The 22,918-nt window shown below is 44.1% G+C and overlaps 2 protein-coding genes across 8 annotated transcripts in view; one reads left to right on the top strand and one right to left on the bottom strand.

Moving 5' to 3' along the window:
- The window catches only part of SIRT5 (sirtuin 5), a 38,045-nt gene extending 15,901 nt beyond the window's left edge, over nt 1–22,144 (bottom strand). Inside the window, exons 1-5 of one of the 7 annotated variants that reach the window (XM_073005675.1) lie at nt 21,895–21,936; nt 16,266–16,348; nt 12,029–12,181; nt 6,881–7,014; nt 2,878–3,103 (exon numbers count right to left, since the gene is read on the bottom strand). In XM_073005675.1, coding sequence (XP_072861776.1) covers nt 2,878–3,103; nt 6,881–7,014; nt 12,029–12,143 — 475 coding nt within the window. In that variant the 5' untranslated portion in view covers nt 12,144–12,181; nt 16,266–16,348; nt 21,895–21,936. Of the gene's footprint in view, nt 1–2,877; nt 3,104–6,880; nt 7,015–12,028; nt 12,182–12,471; nt 13,878–16,265; nt 18,597–21,591; nt 21,764–21,894; nt 21,937–22,030 lie in introns of those variants that run through there. The other 6 variants (XM_007973655.3, XM_007973657.3, XM_038005730.2 and 3 more) reach the window with 6 other exon arrangements.
- LOC119626791 (translation machinery-associated protein 7-like) lies at nt 13,929–14,331 on the top strand. Its single transcript, XM_038005733.2, has one exon. The coding sequence runs from the start codon at nt 13,972–13,974 to the stop codon at nt 14,164–14,166; it is 195 nt and encodes a 64-aa protein (XP_037861661.1). The 5' UTR covers nt 13,929–13,971; the 3' UTR covers nt 14,167–14,331.
- Nucleotides 22,145–22,918: the final 774 nt, after the last annotated feature.

Here is a 22,918-nt window from a genome sequence, read left to right as displayed (position 1 = left end):
TAACTTCGATTTCAGAAAGCTTCAATCTTTTATACAAAAGCACCTCAATAAATAAGTAATCAACTACTAAGTGAAAAAAGTAATTGCTAATACTAACGACCACTTATGGAGCTGAAGCAATCATGGGGGCCACAGTTTATGAAATGGGTACCAGGCACCTGGTACCGTGCAGAGCACTTTCAACCACAGTGGACATGCGCTGCTCCGTTCTGCCCCCGAGTCCTTCCTTGGGGAGCACCATCTCTGCTCTCTCGCGTGCTGAGCCAATAGGGCTGTGGGTCACACCCCAAATACAAGTTCGGCCACATGCTCCACACAGCCCCCATGGGGGGCCCATCCCTCTGCAGTCGTGTTTGGTCAGAAGGGTGGGCGTGTGGACCAAGCAAGCCCACCCAGAGGTTTATTTTCTGAGCAGGTGGCTGAGCTGGAGAGCCTGGAGCTGTCGGAGGCACTCTCCCCTGGCACGTGGAGGCAGATCAATTGCAGAGGGAGAAGGGAGGCCACCTCAAAGAGTGAGTAAAGCTGAGAGGAGGAGGGGGACAGGGACCAGGAGGAACGATGACATAAGCTGCACCCCCAGGCTCCTCGGTTTTGTCAGTTTTAGTATAGACATTTTTCCCCATTTTCACATCTCTGAAATTCAGATGTGTCCTGCAATTGCTACTGGCCAGATGTGAGTGTGACATCACTATCATGCTTGCACAGACTTGCTGAAGGAGAACACTGAAAAGTGGGGTGACTTGGTTGTTATTCTCTGTGGCCTGACCGGGCAGATTCAGCCCCTGGATCCTTCCACCAACAAACCATTCAAGGGCCGCTTCAGGAAGGAAAGCGGGTTTTGGCTGTTGTCTACAGTCTTTCCACTGATGCCTTTTGGTAAGAGTATGTCAGGCCCAATAGCGAACCTGCGGAAGGTGTGCCAGGAGCTTGGATGAGAATCGCAGCTCTAACAGAGGGGCATTCTCTCTGGAAAGGCCACATCATCCATGTCCTGAGGCACAGAGCATGAAACTGCATGGAAAACACAGACATCCATGCTCTGAGACACTCAGAATTCAGAAGAGCTAGATAATGAGAAATATTTGGACCAGTTTATTATACTCATTTTTAACAAGCTCTCTAAGTATAAAATAACAATTCTAAGGGATAATAAAGTAGTATATCATGGTTTAGGTAGATTATATTCTAAATGCCACATTAAAAACACGACGCATCTTAAAACACCCTTCATCAGACTGAAGATGCCATTGATTGTTTTAAACCTAAGTTAGAAGAGAGTTCTCATCATTTGAAACTAAAAAAAGTCCTAACACACATATATGATCTTATTTAATCCTTACAACAATTCTGTAACGTAGGCATTGTCATCTCGGTTTTATGCTGATGACATAGGCCACATTCTGACATTGCAGGGAAATGAGCAGAGGCATGTGGAAAGTGGCTCAGACCCAGTGGATGTAGGTACCAAAAAGATGCTCAGTTAATAGGTGGCTGGCTGTTCCTGGCAAACAAAAGAGAGGCAGAGTCCAAATGAGTAATGCCTCGCTTTCCTTATCAGGGTGACCTAAGTAAAAGCAGGCAGCTTTACCACACACACGCAAAAACAAACATCCCCACTGGTGCACTGCCTCTGGAAATGCTACACTTAGAAATGCATTCTTGGCTGGCGCAGTGGCTCACGCCTGTAATCCCAAAACTTTGGGAGGCCGAGGAAGGAGGATTGCTTGAGGCCAAGAGTTCGAGACCAGCCTGGACAACATGGTGAGACACTGTCTCCACAAAAATTTAAAAAATTATCTGGGCATGGTGGCATGTGCTTGTAGTCCCAGCTACTCTGGAGGCTGAGGTGGGAGGATCCCTTAAGGCCAGGAGTTCAAGACTGCAATGAGCTATGATCGAGCTATTGCACCCCAGCCTGGGCAAGAGTGAAACCCTCATCGCTAAAAAAAGTAAATTAATTAATTAAATAAAATTAAGAGAAATAAATGCTTAAAAAATATGAAATGCATTCCTTGAATCTGATTGCAGACTCTTTAAATGCAAATGGCCTTGGGAGAAACCCTAGTTTGCCCATTATGACTGTGGACAGCTGGATGTATTAGACTTGTGGTGACAGCAAAGAAGGGAGGAACCAGAAGACAAGAGTGAAGGAGTGAGGGGTCACCCAGGACAGAGGAAGGAGCCCAGAGGGACCCTAGACAAACTCCACCGACATCATAGGCTTGGTGGGTTTGGTGCAGTGTCCAGCACTGAGCTGGCAGCTCTCTGAGGCTCCAGGGCGGGGCAGAAGCGCAGCCTCAGTGGGGAGTGCCCACCAGGATGAAGGGAGAGTGAAAGGAGACCCCAAGATGCTGCAGTCTGCCCCTGCCCAATCCTGCTCAAGCCCTGGCTGTCCAATGAGCCAGGCCTCCTGTTCCTTGGCTCATTGAGGCCGTTGTCTCACAGCACCATGCCCCTCCACAGAGAAAGGGGTCATGCAGCTGTGCACCCCAGCGTTCCTTCAGTAGCACACCAGCCACCTGAGCTCATGGGAAAATGCAGATTCTGATTCAGTGGGTCCTATGGGGCCTGAGATTCCGCATTTCTAACAAGTTCTTGGGGGACGCCATACGTCACTGGCTCTGACCACGCTGAGCAGCGAGGATGCAGGAACTGCTGAGTGAATAATGCTATGGGTCAGAGGCTCCTCCCATGGCTAAAGGGAGATGCCCAGGTGCCACGGGCACTAACATGTCTCCAAAGGAAATGCCACAGCATCCTATGGGAACGGGATGGGTGTCCAGCAGGGAGGGAGGGAAGGCACCAGGGGTGATGCTGAAATGGCAGGACAGGTGCTTTAAAGCTGGTTCCCTGAACATGAGGCTGGGGGTCTCTCACCGTGGATCTCCAGAAGGTTCTTGGTGCCAGCCTTGCGGTGCAGCTCATCGATGTTCTGGGTGATGACCACGACTCGCCGGCCCTGCTTACCCAGCCGGGTCTCACACTCGGCTATGGCGCGGTGCCCGGCATTGGGCTCCTTGCTCCCCATGACCTCCCGCCGGTAGTGGTAGAACTCCCACACCCGGGATGGGTTGTGGGCAAAGGCCAGGGGAGTCGCCAGGTCCTGGGGGTGGGAGAGGAGGCGGGAGTGAGGGAGGCGAGGCAGGGGCAGCCAGGATGCTGAACTCTGGGGCACAGGCCCTTCCTCCCTAAGGCAGAGATAGGCAGCGTCAGGAGGGTACAGGCTGGAGATGGCAGCACTAGGTTCAAACAACATGGCAGATGCCAGGCAGGGCCTGGATACCAGCCTACGTCCCCATCCTGGGACTGCCCAGGGACCTTGGAGAAATCAGTCAATTCCCTTAGTGACAAAGCAGGGATGATGCAACCTGTCCCATTTATCTCCCAAGTAAGTTGTGAAGATGAAGTAAAGTAATATGCAGGAAGGTATTTTGGGTTGAATCCGCTTTTGCATGGAGCCCTAAAACATATGAAGTGGATCTCGTTTTGACCTACACCCAGGGAAAACATGAAATGCAAAATGCCCATTGAAGTCTAATGACCATGGTTGAGAAACTCAGTTTTGGTAACTATAGCTATGGCTATACACACACACATACAACTACACACAGCTACATCCACACACATCTACATACATACAACGAAACACATACACACAACTCAACATACACACTATACACATCGACACACACATAACTGCACACACATACATACAACTAGACATACACACGACTACACACATCTACACACACACATCTACACACATACAACTAAACACAAACACACACATCTGCACACATACAACTGAACATACACACAACCACACACACACACAACATACATACACACCATACACACACAACTGAACACACATACACACAACTAGACATACACAACGACTACACACATCTACATGCACACACATCTACACACATACAACTAAACACATATACACAATCACACACACAACATACATACACACTACACACATCGACACACACACAACTGCACACACACACACAACTAGACATACACACGACTACACACATCTACATACACACACATCTACACACATACAACTAAACACATACACACACACAAACTCAACATACATACACACTATACACATCGACACACACAACTGCACACACACACAACTAGACATACAGACGACTACACACATCTACACACAACTACATACATATAACTACACACACACTAAAGATACACACACAACTACACACATCTACATCCACACAACTATACACACAACTAAATATACACACTACACACATCTACATATAAACTGTACACACACAGCTAAACACACATACACTACTACACAAACTACACACATCTACATATAAACTGTACACACACAAACACACATACGCTACTACACAAACTACACACATCTACATACACACACAACTGCACACATGCACTACACACACAGCTAAACATACACACACTACATACACACAACTGCATACACACAACTGAACATATACACACAACTACACACATCCACATACACACTATACACACACACAACTAAACATACAACTACATACACAACTATACACACAACTAAACATACACACTACATACACAACTACACACACAACTAAACATACATACACATCTACATACACAGCTACACACATCTACATACACACAACTGCACACACACAACATACAATTACACAACATACACACAACTATACACATACACAACCACACATATCTGTTAATATGCACACACAATTATACACATCTGCATATACACACCTACACACAAAACCACACACACCTACACACACAGAAATATACACATCTACATACATACACAGCTACACACATACATGCAACTACACACACAACTAAACACATACACAGCTACATATAAAAAGTGTATATTATATATAAACAGAATAGATAAAATACATATACTTTAACTATGATTCTGGGAGAAACAAACCTCCTTTCTGGTAAAGGAGCCGAGTAGGGGTTATCTGGGGCCAGAAGCAGGCAGGGAGAGGCTCAGGGAACTTTCAGCGATCACTGAAATTTCTGTTTCTTGACAGTGGAGGTGGCGGTGTTATGCAGGTGCATGCACCTGTCAAAACTCATCAACCTGTACGCACAATGCACGTGGGTGCATTTTATTCTAAGGAAATTCTGCCTCAATAACATTAATTTTAAAAAGAAGTATGGCTTCTCTATCAAGGAGACGCTTCCTACATTGCACACATGTGCGTTTCATTCTACTGTAAAGGCCCCTCTGCTTGGTGGCAATGCCAGTCTTTGCCATATGAGGGGTTGGCCCACACCGACCCTGCTCTCCACCTAGAACACATGGCCTGGAGCAGTTTATAGGCGGCACAGGAACATGTCCACAGGTGTCCCTGGAAGGGTATTGGAGTCAAATGCATTCTATCGACTTCTTTGCTTTGTCCACAACCTCTGAGCCTTTTTGGACACAACTAAGCGCCCCTCCTCCAAGCTCCTCCCACACTTTCTGACCTCCCACCCTCTGCTGCTGCTAATCCAGGGAATGCCCTGTGGCCCCTCTTTCTTCCTGGCCCCTAATGTTCTCTGCTCTCCTTTCTCCCCCACTTCACCTTTAAGGTGATGACCCCCACCCTTCACCCAGAGGGCAGCAGGCAGGAGGCAGAACACCCAAACATCTGCCAGGCTCAGATGTTCAGGAGAAGGAAGGGGCAGGTTCACAAACTCTGCGTTCAATGAGAAATGAGCTACTAACCATGGAAGACGTGTATTGCAGTACTCATTTATGACTGCTTTTGTTCAGCCAATGAAAATCCATTAAGCACCGATAATGTGCCAGAGTTCTGGGAGCTGGAGACAGTGCAACGAATAAAACAAACAGAGACCGGGCATAGTGGCTCATGCCTGTAATCCCAGCACTTTGGGAGGCCAAGATGGGTGGATCACTTGAGGTCAGGAGTTTGAGACCAGCCTGACCAACATGGTGAGACCCCGTCTCTATTAAAAAATACAAAAATTAGCTGGGTGTGGCGGTGCATGCCTGTAATCCCAGCTACTCGGGAGGCTGAGGCAGGAGAATCGCTTGAAGCTGGGAGGTGGTGGTTGCAGTGAGCTGATATCACGCCATTGTTACTCCAGCCGGGCAACAAGAGCAAAACTCCATCTCAAACAAACAAACAAACAAACAAACAAACAATTCCTTGTCTTCCAAAGCTAGGGATTTCCTGAGCCAGTGGGATGGGAGAGCACAGACTGCAAAGGGCCATGAAGGAATGTTCTGGAGGGACAGAAATGTTCTACGTTGTGATTATGGTGCTGGCTAAACAACTATGTCCATTTATTAAAACTCATTAAATTGTACACTTAAAACTGGTGACTTTTACTTTATGTAAATTAGATCTCCATAAAACTTGAATTTAAAAAGTCCACACCTTCACAGAACTTGCATTCTGAAGGCCTTCCTATAAATTTTTGAATATCAAATCCTAACCCTTCAATAATCAACATTAGTTTTAACATGAAAAGTTCACAGAAACTTTGTGTCATACTTAAGTTCAATAACTTTAGAAAAGTAATAAATGATGCTAACCAAAGTTTTCTGATTTTACTTTAACACAGTTATTAGGAGAAACTGTTATCTGAATAAATGCAATCCATACATATCAAGAAAGGAAAGTGGCAGCCTTGCTTAAATTTTGATCTTAATCATAGGAACTTTGTGTTTATGCCAAAAATCAATGAGACAATAGGGTCACGGTTAACTTAAAAACATTTCCCCGGGGTTTCAGGGATCGGAACAGGATCTGAGTCAAACTCTGTTATGGTTTCATTCGACAGAGGCTTTTCATGTTCTGGAAACATTACAAACCTGGGCTTGCCATTTTCTCCAGTAACCTCCAGCTCCTCTGAAAGTCGGAACACCACTTTCCGCACTAACACCTGCGCCTGAGATGATGACTATGTGCTTTGCTTTTGCAAAACTCTTCCGAAAATCTGCCATACCTAAACAGAGTAAAATCTTTATCAATCCAGTGTACCATTTGGACATTTGTATCCCATATCAATTGTCTATATCTTGAAACTTGACCCAGTGTGAAGTTATACTTTAAGATAAACAAACATCTTTCCTGTACCATGAAAACACCATCCCATGTGACCTGCTGGGTGAGTGTACAGTGTTTTAAAGAAGCAGGGGCTTTGGGCACACACAGCTGGCTCTGCACTGCAGCTATGCCTCCCAACCAAATGTATGATCTTATGCACAATATGTACCTTTCTCCGTCCTCACCTTCCTTGGCTCTTTGAGGTGCACAGTAGTGCCTTTCCTAGGGCAGGCATATTACGAAGATTAAAAAAGCCTAGTGCGAAGGAATCCATCTTCCTTCACAAAAGTAAAAACAAGCCTGTATGTTTGTGTGAGTGCTGAGTTGAGGCCCACTGGAGCCCAAAGCCTACCCTTCCTCCCCAAGTTCACCTTCCCTTTGCGGATTGTGCTAATTTCAGCTTCCCTCAGCACAGCGACTGAAGGTGAGGGCAAGGACACGTGGCCTTCTCCTTGACAACTCAAATAAGAGCCAAACTTTTCAACAGGACACTACCAGAGACTTGGGGTAGCAAAGGGAACTGAAGACAGAGAATAACACGAGACGAAGTAATTGTGGACACAGACCAAGGCTCGCCCTCCCATCCTGCAACTCCAGGCAGTTCTCCTGCCTGAACACAGACCCACAGGGACAGCAGCTATGGTGGTGAGGGCTCCCTGCACCCCAAGTGCTATGCCAAGCACTTTACGTGGATCACAAGGTGGGAGTTTTTCCCCTGAAACAAATGTCCTCATCCTAGGACAACAAGCAGGAGCCAGACTTGGAACTCATGATGGGGGAGCTGCCACTGTTTCTCCTGGGCAGCAGAAACTGGGAAAGGGAGGTCGGCTGGGGACACAGCTTGTCTCCGCTTCTCTCCTAGGCACTACAGCTCTGCAGGCCCTCGTAAGGTAAGCAGCGTGGCCCTGGATAGCCAGAATTAAGGGGTATAACACTGAACATAGTCTGCCAGGAGGAGAAGAGAGAGCCCCTTTTCTGCCCTCCCCCTGGAGAAGCAAATGCTGCACCTCACTGCCCGCTGCAGGCCTAAGACACTGAATGAAGCCAGGAATGCCCCACCCTGGATATGGAGATCTTCCAAGGATGACCAACCGGTATTAAAGCACTAAGGATTCCAGCAAATGTGGAACTGAATTCCTCAGCTCACTAAGCAAGCTTCCTGGCCTTCCTCTCTTGAAGGAAGGGCAACCAAGGCTAACCCTTGGATGGAATGAATGAGGGGAGGCTAACCCTCCCCTGAGAGATGGAACTGGGGACAGGGAGGAAGCGGGCAAGGAAGAAACACAGTGGGATGGGGGCTGAGAGATAGTGAGCTTGAATATTAAAGGGAATGTGGCCTCATTTTGTATCCCAGCTGTAAGGGGCATCCTACTGGCTTCTCATGTATGGCTGACTCCCTCTAAGCAGGGAAGGGACTTCCTCATCCTCATAAGCCCAGAGCGACATACTATGCCCAGTCTAGGATACAGACTGTCAATAAAGGCTCAACCCCTCCTCCCCTTCCCTTCCTCTCTTCCCTGCCATGGACTCCTGATAAAAATCAACTCAGAAGAAGAGTAGGCTTTTTCCTCTCTGGCTCTATTCATGTTTTAGCAGCACAACGCTGAGAGAAATTAAGACTGTCACAATGGAACAGAACAGAGTCCTCAGAAATAACACCACCCATCTACAAACATCTGATCTTTGATAAACCTGACAAAAACAAGCAAGGGGGAAAAGATTCCCTATTTAATACAGGGTGCTGGGAAAATCGGCTAGCCATATGTAGAAAGTTGAAACTGGATCCCTTCCTTACACCTTATACAAAAATTAACTCAAGATGGAGTAAAGACTTAAATGTTAAACCTAAAACCATAAAAACCCTGGAAGAAAACCTAGGCAGTACCATTCAGGACATAGGCATGAGCAAGGACTTCATGACTAAAACACTGAAAGCAATGGCAACGGAAGCCAAAATAGACAAATGGGATCGAATTAAACTAAAGGGCTTCTGCACAGCAAAAGAAAACTACCATCAGAGTGAACAGGCAACCTACAGAATGGGAGAAAATTTTTGCAATCTACTCATCTGACAAAGGGCTAATAATATCCAGAATCTACAGAGAACTTAACCAAATATACAAGAAAAAAACACCCCATCCAAAAGTAGGCAAAGGATATGAACAGATACTTCTCAAAAGAAGACATTTATGCAGCCAACAGACACATGAAAAAATGCTCATCATCACTGGTCATCAGAGAAAGGCAAATCAAAACCACAATGAGATGCCATCTCACACCAGTTAGAATAGCGATCATTAAAAAGTCAGGAAACAGCAGGTGCTGGAGAGGATGTGGAGAAATAGGAATGCTTTTATACTGTTGGTGGGACTGTAAGCTAGTTCAACCATTGTGGAAGACAGTGTGGTGATTCCTCAAGGACCTAGAACGAGAAATACCATTTGACCCAGCCATCCCATTACTGGGGATATACCCAAAGGATTATAAATCATGCTACTATAAAGACACATACACATGTATGTTTATTGCGGCACTATTCACAATAGCAAAGACTTGGAACCAACCCAAATGTCCATCAGTGACAGACTGGATTAAGAAAATGCGGCACATATACACCTGGAATACTATGCAACCATAAAAAAGGATGAGTTCATGTCCTTTACAGGGACATGGATGAAGCTGGAAACCATCATTCTCAGCAAATTATCACAAGGACAGAAAACCAAACACCACATGTTCTCACTCATAAGTGGGAATTGAACAATGAGAACACATGGACACAGGGTGGGTAACAGCACACACTGGGGCCTATCTGGGGATGGTGGGCTTGGGGAGGGACAGCATTAGGAGAAATACCTAATGTAAATGACAAGTTGATGTGTGCAGCAAACCAACATGGCACATGTATACCTATGTAACAAATCTGCACGTTGTACACATGTACCCTAGAACTTAAATTATAATTAAAAATAAATAATAAAAAAGTTAAAAGAATTTTTTTAAAAAAGGAATAACAAAAGACAGTCACAACACGCCATTCTTGTGAGGTGCACCCAACCCAACTACACCCCCAATCACACTAAAGCTCTGCCCGAACTCACATCCCTTCCAGAGATAGGCTGCTCTCTATCAGCAGATAGATAAGGCCTACTCCAGGCAGACTAACGTTCTCCAAACAGGAAGCATTTGGAAAAACTACAAACATGATCTGGGTGGATTCCAGTTTCTAATCTGATGTAATTTCTTGAAAGAACAAGATGCTTAATAAAAAGCGTGCACATACTTTTCTAGGAACTATCTGTATGAATCTGGGCTCAACCCATAGGAACATCCTTAAGGACTTCAGAGTCTACCCCTAAAACTCCCGCCAGCCCTAAAGGTCTTTCCTATCCCAAATGGAAACTGTCATCCTCCTGATGAATATATTTCTAGATCAGAGTGACTTCTATTAAGGTACCCCTTAAAGCAACTTTTAGAAACATATTAAAAAAGTCAATGTATATTTGGTTTTTAGGAAACAGGATGTAAAACATAGTTATGTTAATATGTGGTGTGAAATCTTAAAAAAGAAAAAAAAAAGGGCCAGGCATGGTGGCTTATGCCTCTAATCCCAGCACTTTGGGAGGCTGAGGTGGGCAGATCACCTGAGACCAGCTTCGCCAACATGGTGAAACCCCATCTCTACTAAAGATACAAAAATTAGCCTAGCATGGTGGCAGGCACCTGTAATCCCAGCTACTCTGGAGGCTCAGGCAGGAGAATCGCTTGAATCTAGGATGTGGAGGTTGCAGTGAACCAAGAACGTGCCACTGCACCCCAGCCTGAGCAGCACAGCAAGACTCCATCTCCAAAAAAAAAAAAAAAAAAAAAGAAAGAAAGACATTTCCCAATGGCTAAAGGAAAACACGCCAGCATGTTTTGTGGTTCCACCGTCAGCGGCCCACTTTTAACCCAGGTCAGGCACACACTTCTGAATCCCGCCACAGACTCTAGCAGCCTGCTCTGCACAGCTGGGAACACCAAGGGGTGGCACAGTTGAGTGGAACTGGGTTCTTTTGGTTTCTTTCCATTCCTGGGGCAAAATGGGAGCAGGAACAGAAGAGTTATCCAAAAGTTGAAAATGAAGCAAAAAGAATCCAGCTTGGCCTTTCAGTTTCATTCTGAAGCACTGTTACACAGGCCCACCTAAGAGTCACTGAATTATAAACACTTGTTAGAATTTATATTCACTGTAAGGACCCAGATAGGTTAATCTGTAGGTTTTTGCCACGTAGAGCTACAAAGTATTTCTGTCCAGGAGAAATTTTAACCAGTTTTCCTCCCCTGCAGAGAGATAAGGATTTTAAAGTACAAAACATGTGTAAAAAGTTTAAATGCAAATATTCTGGCAGAAGCAACAAAATGTCCTAGATGGACTTGAGTATAAGGATATAGGCTCTGAAGGTGCCACAGAAGGGGTTACCTAAAAGGGAAGAGGACAGGCCGGGTGCGGTGGCTCATGACTAATCCCAGCACTTTGGGAGGCCGAGGCAGGCAGATTACGAGGTCAAGAGATCGAGCCAATCCTGGCCAAAATGGTGAAACCTCGTCTCTACTAAAAATACAAAAATTAGCTGAGCGTGGTGGCACGCGCCTGTAGTCCCAGCTACTTGGGAGGCTGAGGCAAGAGAATCGCTTGAACCCAGGAGGCGGAGGTTGCAGTGAGCCGAGATCGCGCCACTGCACTCCAGCCTGATGACAGAGCAAGACTCTGTGTCAAAAAAAAAAAAAAAAAAAAAGAGAGAAGAGGACAGAGTGGCTTTCTCCAAAACCTTGCCCAATACCTAATTTGATAGAGACAACCCCTCAAAGTGTAGGACTTTCAGGTACTTCACATTTGGCTGCAGGTGAGGCAATGGGTAAGAATGACTTACTTGAACTTGGCCGAGCCATTTTCAGGCAAATCTGGTTTCGTGTGGAGGCTGGAGGCTTCAGGCCACAAAATAGCTGGGAAATCAATCGACTTGGGACAATCTGGAGAGGTCGCATCAGGGTTGTTTGTTGGTAGTTCTAATGCTTGAGGTGGCCTTTAGAAAAATCACAAAAAAAAATATTGTAGAAGCAATCAGCAAATTGTTTTATATATGGAAATATTTATAAATATATATATTTTCTATATTATAGAAACACATCATGTATATTATATTATACACACATGCACACATACACGAACATCCTTTAAAAAATCTTTAGTAACAGATCATCCTCTAAACTGGCTGTTTTCCATTTGTATTTTCAAGTGCTCCTAGAAGTACAGAGGTGCCTTGGAGCAGTGCTTCTCAAAGTGTGTTCCCTAGACTAGCAGCGTCGCCATCACCTGAAATCTTGTTAGAAATGCAGCCTCTGGTTCCTCAGCCTCACATCTGCTGAATCAGAAACTCTGGGGGTGGACCCCATCATCTATTTCCAGGTGATTCTAGAAACTACTCAAGTTTGAGGACCACTAAAATGCACGAGAAAGGGTTAGATATGAGAATTCATTCGAAAACTTGCTGCTTTTCAAAAGGTATGAAGCCAGGTGCAGTGGCTCACATCTATAATCCCACCACTTTGGGAGGCCGAGGTGGGTGGATCACCTGAGGTCAGGAGTTCGAGACCAGCCTGACCAACATGGTGAAACCTTGTCTCTACTAAATACAAAATATTAGCTGGGAATGGTGGTGCATGCCTGTAATCCCTGCTACTCGGGAAACTGAGGCAGGAGAACTGCTTGAACCCCGGAGGCAGAGGTTGCAGTGAGCCAAGATTGTACAACTGCACTTCAGCGTGGGCAACAAGAGTGAAAACTCTATCTCATTAAAAAAAAAAAAAAAAGTATGAAAACCACCACTAGTCTCTCAATTTGTGGTCAAAGTACAGTTTCTTTCTTTTATTTCAGACAGGGTCTCGCTCCATCACCCAGGTTGGAGTGCAGTGGTGTGCAGTGGCATGATTGTGGCCCACCATAGCCTTGACTTCCTGGGCTCCAACAATCCTTCCACCCCAGCCTCCCCAGTAGCTGGGACAACAGGCACACGCCACCATGCCCGGCTAATTTTTGTATTTTTGGTAGAGACAGGGTTTCACCATGTTGGCCAGGCCGGTCTTCATCTCCTGAGCTCAAGCCATACACCCACCTAGGCCTCCCAAAGTGCTGGGATTACAAGCATGGGCCACCGCGCCCAGCCCAAAGTACAGTTTCTATGAGAATGTAATTTCTAACTGAGAACTAAACTCTGAAGGGAAGAAGTGTACTGTGACAATAGTATTAAGATGACATTGTGTCAAAGAAACTCATGGATCTTAAGGCACATTCAGTAAATCTTTGTCTATACCTGAGAAATGTTATAAAAGGAAAACAAACACAGAGAAAGACAACATTTGGAACAATGATACTGATTATCCAACAAAACTGTGGGGGCAGAAAATATAATAGTGGTTGGCAGAAAGGGGAGGAGTGAATAAAAAGGGGTATGCGGGAATTTTTTTTTTTTTTTGGTGGGAGGCAATGGTATTGTTATATATCTTGATTATGGTGTTAGTTACATGATTGTATCTGTCAAAACTCATAGAACTCAATACTAACAAAGAGTTAATTTTACTAGACACAAATTTTACTTAAAAATAATGAGTGTAGAGCTTCAGTTTTAGGAAATGAGTTCAGGGATGAGCTGCACAACAATGTGGTTGTACTGAACTGTACCCTTAATAATGGTTAGAATGCTACATTGTGTTACATGTGTTTTACCACAATTGTATTTTGTAAGAGAAAGGCAAGGGGATAAAAGAATATACCTTAACTCCGGTGGCAGGGTCTGGGGAAGGGGCGGCAGGCGCCATGTCCGGCCATGAAGGTGGCAAGAAGCAGCCACTGAAACAGCCCAACAAGCAGGCCAAGGAGATGGATGAGGAAGATAAGGCTTTCAAGCAGAAACAAAAAGAGGAGCAGAAGAAAGTCAAGGAGCTAAAAGCAAAGGCCGCGGGGAAGGGGCCCTTGGCCACAGGTGGAATTAAGAAATCTGGCAAAAAGTAAGCTGTTCCTTGTGGCTGAGGAGATGGTGACCCTTTATTTCATCCGTATTTAAACATCTGTATTCCCTGCCATAACATCTTTTGCCACCTATAGCTGGAATTTAACTTTCTTGCATTTGCTGTTAAAAAAAAAAAAAAAGAATTCACAAAAAATTAGTAAAAAGAATTGAGTACAGGGTGGGAAACGCTATGTAAGATTAGAACTAAACAAGGATTTTCAATATACGTGTTTATATATTGTTTGGATTGTCAATGCCTTCCAGTCCAAGGAACACACTTGTACACTTGAGCAAGTTGCAAGAGAGAGAACACACCATGAAGAACTGCAGCATCTGTTAGGAACCTGGAATGGATTGATCAGAGGATTTGGGCTTGTGCTGGATCATGTTGGGGAGAGGTTCCCGGAAGTGGGGCTTTGTTCTGGATTGGATGCTGTAATGGATCTCATCTAAAAGGTGGAAGGAATGAAGTGAGGCTAAAGCTGTGAGTGGCCAAGAAGCAGAAGTCCCTCATGTTAGCGGCATGGGAGGATGTTTTGTCATTTTTGTGGCTTCAACAGTGTTCTAGTTTCTGCCCGCTCAGACACGATTACTGGGCGGCCTTGTTCTTGTCTTGACCCATTGTGGTCAGAGTGGCCCTGTCTGATACTGATGCTCTGTGACATGGTTTATGTTCAATAGAACACCAAGGCCTATCAGACAGTGCCAGGCCCAAGACTAGAAGCAAACCAAATGTCCATCAAATTTATAAATGGGTAAACAAAGTGTGGTTTATCCATGCCATGAAGACTCTTCAGCAATAAGAAGAACAAACTGCTAATACATTCAACAGCATGAATGAATCTTTAAAAGTGTTATGCAATAATAACTCTATAGTAGGAAACCTGGCAGCTACCACCTTAACCAAGTGATCAAAGTTAACATCACCAGTAATAAGACATGGTGACTCCACCTACCTCCTCATATGATGCAATGAGAAGGACAAAGCATCACCTATGTGGCATTCATGACTGCAATTTACTTGTAAGAAAACACCGAACTCAAGTTGAGGGACATTCTACACACTCTACAGCAAAACTGGCCGATACTCTTCAGAAAAGTATCGAAGTTTTGAAAGATAAGAACTGGAGAACTGTCCCAAGTCCTAATGAGACATGACAAGTAAATGCTACATGGGATCCTCAGTTGGATTCAAGATCTGAAAAGGGACATTTGTAGGACAAATGGTGAAATTTGAATGCAGCCTGTAAATCCGTTACTAGTACTGTATATGTAAATGTCTAGGTGTAATACTTGTCCTGGTTTAGATCATTACACTCTAGTTAGGTAAGATGTGGACATTAGAGGAAATTGAGTAAATGGTATATGAGAACTCTGTGTACCATTTTTGCAACATTTCTGTAAGCCTAAAATTATTTCAAAATAAAACTGCTTAACAAGAAGAAAAAAAAGGGCCAGCCATGGTGGCTCACACCTGTAATTCCAGGACTTTGGGAGGTTCAGGCAGGAGGATCACTTGAGCCCAGAGTTCGAGACCAGCCTGGGCAACAAAGTGAGACCCTGTCTCTATAAAAGAGTAGCCGGCATGGCAGTGCATGTCTATGGTCCCAGCTACTCATGAGGCTGAGGTAGGAGGATCACTTGAGCCCAGAAGGTTTTAGGCTGCAGTGAGCCATGATCGCGCCACTGTACTCCCTGCCTGGGTGAGTGAGACCCTTTCAAAGAAAGGAGAGAAGGCCAGAGCAAGAAGCAAGAGTGAGGGAGAAACAGAGAAAGAGAAAGAGAGAGGAAGAAACGGAGGGAGAGGGAGAGGGAAAGAGAGAGAGAGAAAAGCATTATGCTAAGTGAAAGAAGCCAAATACAAAAGGCTACATAGTTCTGAGACCATTTGTAAGACATTTTGAAAAGGCAAAACTGTTGGTACAGAAATCACATCGGTGGTTTCCAGGGACAGGGGTCGGGGGAGTGAAGGGGAGCAGAGAAATTTTTAGAGCAATGGAAAATTCTACTATATTTTTGTGATTTTTTTCAACAGTCATAGAATTGTATAACAAAAAGGGTGAATTTTATAGTGTCTAAGGAGTAATACGATAAATCTCACCTGCAAATAAGCAAGCAAGTCAACACGTTTTCAATGTATCCTGTCTCTTCTGCAATCAAAAAGACTGCAGAAGAAGATTGACACTGAAAAGAGAACAGGTTAGAGAAACATGGTGTAGTGTCTCCAGAACAACCTCAGGGGACAGGGCTGTCTGGCTGCCTAAAGTCATTTCTGCAGGGAAGGCAGGCAGACTGGCTGCTAGAGGGAAGCGAACAGACTCATGGGCCCCAGCAGCCACTCTGGTGAGCAGCTCCGAGACTCAGTGACAATGGTCACATCCAACCAACATGAATATCACCCCAGTGCTTGATTTAAAGAAAGCTTGGGGAAAATGGATTGCCATGACCTTCAACTAGCATGGGCACGATAAGCTTCTGACAAACTTCAATTTACCTGGAAAACTCAGTAAGGAACAAATGAGGTGTTACTATAGTTTGTGGGTTTTTTGTTAAAATCTGGAAAAACTTAAATATATACAAAAATAAACAGTGTAGTATAGGGAACCCTTACATTCTCATCACCCAGCTTCAGTAATTAGGGGCATGAAGTTTTAAAAATATCGTTACAGATGACAATTATTAAACTTGCATGTCTTGAAAAGTGTGAAGATTAAAACTCTGAGTACTGCCTAACCGTAACTAAAAGCTTCTTATATGCTGTGTGAAGTTACTTAGGCTATCATCTTGAGCTTAATACATATCTTTATTTCTCCCAAAGATGAATATGGTTGTCTCCACTGCTGCTTTCTAATATATTTGAATCTGGAGATAACAATATAATACAGACTTCTAATTTGATCCAGAAAATTATTTTCTTCTTCTGTAGGTTTTTTTATTTTAAATATTAGAAAACATTTCTACTTACTGTAAAAGAATTAAAAAAAACTACTGAATAAACTGTCATATTTTTTATCAGGCATGAAGGTAGGATTGTAAGTCATTAAGAATTTAAAAGAAATTAAGAACAATGATGCCTGGAATTATTCCCAAGATCATAAATGTTCATAACATAAAACTATTTTCTTAGTCTTTATTTGTGACTACAAAGTATTTTAAGACTAGACTAAAAGTCTAAATACATTTTAGTATTTGCTACTAAATAGTCTTTTAAGATACTACTACAAAGTCTTTATTGAAAACATCCTTTGTGCCAACATGTATCTGCTTTTCTAGGGGGTCAGGGCAGGCAGTGGTTCTAGTTTCCACAAGGTTACAACACTGTTCAAATTTAGAAGCAATGTCAGAAGGGTGCCAGGGCATCACTGTAAGAGTTAGAGAAGAGAGGACTCAGGTTATCCAGCCCACTAGCCTCAGGGGTGAAAACTACCCTGGGTGAAGACTCCTGCCTTGATTTTATCTTCCAGGTGGGAAAAGAGGCCTTAGGGGAGGAAATAAACTCATTGATCAGTCATTGGGAGCTTTCTGGGTGCTAGGCAGGTTCTTATAAACTGACATTAATCCAAGTAATGTCATTTAATGATGCCTTTTCATGAAATCTGCAACTCACCTAACAGATTTTTTTTTAAAAGCCTGTATGTTCTCTGTGAAAAAGGGAGACACCCTACCAATTCTAAAAGACAGAAGTGAAATATTATATCAGAAATTTGAGAGAAAAAAATTTACAGAAAACTCAGGACCTGACGGCTTCACTGATGACCTGAATTCTACCAAATATTTAAAGAAGAACTAATACCAATTCTTTTCAAACTCTTCTAAAAAACTAAAGAGAAGGAAATACTTCTAAACTCATTTTAGGAGGCCGGTATTACCCTGATACCAAGGACGTTACAAGAAGAAAAACTACAGACCAATATCCCAGACGAACACAGACGAAAAATCCTCAACAAAATACTAACAAACTGAATTCACTGACACATTAAAAGCATCATTCATCATGATTAAGTGAGATTTATCCCTGGAATGCAAAGATGGCTCAACATACACAAATCAATTAACGAGATATACCATATTAACAAAATGGAGGACAAAAACTGTATCATTACCTCAACAGATGCAGTAAAAGTATGTGACAAAATTCAACATCCTTTCATAATAAAAACTCTCAATAAAATAAGTGCAGAAAGAAAGTACTGTGACACAGTAAGACCAAATATGACAAGCTCACAGCTAAATCATACTCAACAGTAAAAAGTTGAATGCTTTCCCTCTAAGATCAGGAACAAGACAATGATGCTCACTCTCACAATGTCTATTCAGTGTAGTACTAGATGTCCTAGCCAGAGCAATTATGCAAGGAAAGAAAGTAAGAGTCACCCAAATAGGAAGGGAAGAATTTTTCTATATATGTTTTCTATATATAAGATAGATATCTGTATAAAATATAGATATATAATATCTATATATATAAGATGTATATAAGATATACAGAGAGATATATAGGGATATATAAAATATATAATATACAGAGACATAGATGTATAAGATATGTGAGATTTCTATATATAAGACCATGTTATCAGCATGATCCCTGTTTGATGATAATATGATTTTATATACGGAATACCCTAAAGATCCAGCCAAAAAAACCTGTTAGAACTAATAAACAAATTCAGGGAAGTTGCAGGATACAAAATCAACATATAAAAATCAGTGGTGTTTCTATACACTAACAACAAACTATATGAAAAAGAAAATAAGAAAACAATTTCATTTATAATAGCATTAAAAAAAAAAACTTTAGGTAAATTTAACCAAAGAGGTATAAGACCTGTACAATGAAAACCACAAAACATTGATGTGAGAAAAGAGACACAAATAAACGTAAAGGTATCCCATGTTCATGGATTAGAAAAATTAATGGTTGTTAAAATGTCCATACTACCCAAAGCAATCTACAGATTCAATGTAATCTCTAGCAAAATTCCAATATTTTTCACAGAAATAGAAAAAACAATCCTAAAGTTCATATGGAATTGCAAAAGACCCTAAATAGCCAAAGCAGTCTTGAGCAAAAGGAACAAAGCTAAAGGCATCACACTCCCTAATCTCAAAATATATTATAGGGCTATAGTAATCAAAACTGCATGGCACTGGCATAAAAATGGGCACATCAACCAATGGAATAGGATAGAAAGCCCAGAAATAAGCCCAAGTATTTACAGTCAATTGATTTTTGACAAAGGTGCTAAGAACACACAATGGGGAAAGGAAAGTCTCTTTAACAAATGGTATCAGGAAAACTGAATATCCACATGCTGGATAACAAAATTGAATCCTTATTTCACACCATATACAAAAATCAACTCAAAATAGATTAAAGTCTCAAATGTAAGACCTGAACCTGTAAAACTAATAGAAGACAACATAGGTGAAAACTTCGTATTAGTTTGGGCAATCATTTCTTGGATAGGACCCCAAAAGCAACAAACGCAAAAATAGACACGTGGGATTGCATTAAACTAAAAAGCCTCTGCACAGCAAAGAAAATAATTAACAGAGTAAAGAGACAATCCGCAGACTGGGAGAAAATATTTGCAAACCATGCATCTGATAAGGGGCTCATATCTAAAATATATAAGAAACTCAATAGCAAAACAAAACAAAACGAATAACCCAGTTAAAAAATGGACAAAGGACCTGAACAGGTATTCCTCAAAAGAAGACATATGAATGGTCAACAAATACATGAAAAAATGCTCAACATCGCTAATCACCAGGGAAATGCAAGTTAAATCACACTGAGCTACCACCTCACGCTTGTTAGAATGGCTATTATAAAAAAGATGAAAGACAACAAGTGTTGTCCAGAACGTGGAGAAAAGGGAACCCTGGTACACTGTTGGTGGAATGTAAATTAGTACAGCCATTTTGGAAAACAGTATGGAGGCTCCTCAAAAATCTAAAAATAGAATTACCATATGACCCAGAAATCCTACTTCTGGGTATATATACAAAGGAATTGAAATCAGTATGTTGAAGAGATATCTGCATTCCTGTGTTCTTTTCAGCATTATTCACAATAACCAAGATACAGAAGCAACTAAGTATCTATCAACTGAAGACGGGATAAAGAAAATGTGGCACATATATACAATGGAATACTATACAGTCTTAAAACAGAAGGCAATTCTGTCATTTGCAACAACGTGGATGAACCTGGAGGACATTAGGCCAAGTAAAATTAGCCAGGCACAGAAGGACAAATAGCATATGATCTCACTTATATACTTGGGGTCTAATAAAGTTGAACTCATAGAAGCAGAGTAGAATGATGGTTACCAGGGGCCTGGGGGAGGGCAGATGGGGAAGGGAGGGATGTTGGTCAAAGGATACAAAGTTTTAGTTAGATAAGAGGACTAAGTTTTAGCGGTCTACTGCACAGCATAGTGACCACGGTTGATGACGTATTGTATATTTCCAGGAGAGTAGACTTTCACCACAAAAAATAAGTAGGTGAGGTGATGGATATGTCAATTAGCTTGATTTAATCTTTCTACAAATGTATACGTATATCAAAACATTACATTGTATATATAAATTTGTCAATAATTACATAAATATAAAAATATATATTTATATATTTATTTATATAAAACATAATACATGCTAACTATAATGCAATGAACTGCAAAAAGTTGTACAGTCTCCGAATAAATACTTTTTGAACGCCTATGAGCTAAATAAATGCAATACATCAGTCCCAGGTGTCTCTCCTAGGGGGCCCCACTCCCTCCCGTTCCATCATCTGCTTTCCTCAAGGTCGTCTCCACCCTCCTATTTGTTGACAGCCGGCCTCTGACCCAGTTCATCACTCTCCCGGGTTTCCGGGCGCCACCCTCTTCAGGTTTTCCTCCTACCCCTCCAGCCCTGCCCCTCTGGATCTCCCATCTTCCCAGCGCTCCAAACTGCCTGCGGCCTCCCTGCCCCGTGTCCAAGAGGCAGCTTCCACTCCACGCGGGCAAGCCTGAGCTCCAGAGCCGTCCTCAAGCCTCCTCCTCCCGAAGCACTGGGGCACCATCCTCCCGGCTGCTACTCGGGCCCAGGGACTAGGCCCTGAGCCTTCCCTTCTCGTACGCCCCATAGCCAAGCTGCTCAGCAGATCCCGACGGCTCGACCTTCAAACTACGTCCGGAATCCCACCCCTCTCCACGCCCACTGCCTCCACCCCGGCCACCTTCCTCGGTCATCCTGGCTGCCGCAGTGACCAGGGTGACCTTTCTGAAAAGGGAGGCTCTGTTCGGAGCCCTCGTAGAGCTCCCCAGCACAGCGGCCTCCCAGGCCCACCCGCTCGGGATTACTTTCCAACTCCGTTTCCTGCCCCCTCCCTGATCTCCAGCCGCAACGACCCCACGCAGAGCCCGGATGACCTTGGGCCCCGCAAGTGCTGCCGGCCCGCTAAGAGCTCGGGGTCCCCCTGGAGCGCGCCTTCCAGGCTTTCTCCTAGAGGCGCTGTGTCCCGACCGCGCACCCGACCTGAGGCACGGCCCACCTGGGGCAGCTCGCGCCCCCGAAGACAGTCTCCCACGCCCCGCCCCCCGGGGTGCCTCCCTCCCAGCTCTCCGTACCACCCACCATCCCCCACATCCCATTCTCCAACCGCTACCCAGTCACCAGCCCAGGACCGCAGGGCAGAGGCCGGGCGGCGCATGCGCACCGCGAACCAGCGCTACCTCCTCCCGCCAGCCGGCGGCCGGCCCTGGGCGGTGCGCGCAGCCCCGCGAGAGCAATGCTCGGTCGGGACCCAGGAGTTGGAGCCAGAGCCGGAGAGGCCGCAGAGACCCCGGCCCGGCGAGGGCAAGGACGCACCTGCAGGAGGCGGGCGCCGGGCTGGAGAGGAGGCCGCGGGGCAGAGCGGCTCAGCGTTCTGCTCGGCTGCAGCGACCCCTGCCGGAGACCCGGGCGCCGGGGTTGTCTTTATAATTGAAAGATTGTCTGTTGTTCTGTATTTGGGGTGGGAGTGGGAGTAGGGGTGGGGGGCGGCGGGTCGGGTGAGGCGCGGTGACTTTCTTCGTCTTTGTCAGCTTCCAGGGTTCATTCCACTGCCCAAATATGTAGTGAGTTACTATCGGCTTTGCTTCCTCCTTCAGCAAACAGCTGGATCACACAACTTCAGGACAGAGGATTTTAAGTGTTGGGGTCATTTTCCCTGAAACGATTTCAAATGATGGTGAGTTGGTTCCCAGGCCAGCCCACCTAACCTCGAACGCAGTGATGAATGCGCTCTGACTGCTGAGCTGAGAGCCCCGGTGACTCACGTGGCTCCGCAGGTCCCCGTTCCCTTAAAATCGGAGTCTTTCCTTTTCTTGGATTTGGGCTTACCACCAGCACCTCTTGGCAGAATGGAATTGCTTGCGGGCATGTCAATGGACTAGAAAGGGAAGTAAGTGGTCTGAGAACTTGGGGGCCAAAAATGTTACATTAACATTTTTTGCCTACCTAAAATCTCAGCCACTTTCCACAGTTTGACTGGAAATTCAGCCCATATTGAAGCCCCTCTCACTCCTGCAGGTGTTACCAGCAACTTAGGGGTTTATGGAGTAACGAAATTGGGGAGGGCCTTACATCCCGCTGCTTTTTTTTCCCCTAACGTGTATGGTGCTTACTCTGAGCCAGACACTTTTAAGAACTTCACATTATTAACCAATTTAAATCATACCCACCACCTGATGAAATAGGTACTGTTGCCCCCACTTT

The sequence above is a fragment of the Chlorocebus sabaeus genome, chromosome 17 (assembly GCF_047675955.1).
Source record: "Chlorocebus sabaeus isolate Y175 chromosome 17, mChlSab1.0.hap1, whole genome shotgun sequence".
NCBI lineage: Eukaryota > Metazoa > Chordata > Mammalia > Primates > Cercopithecidae > Chlorocebus > Chlorocebus sabaeus.
This window is presented reverse-complemented; position numbering and strand designations above follow the sequence as displayed.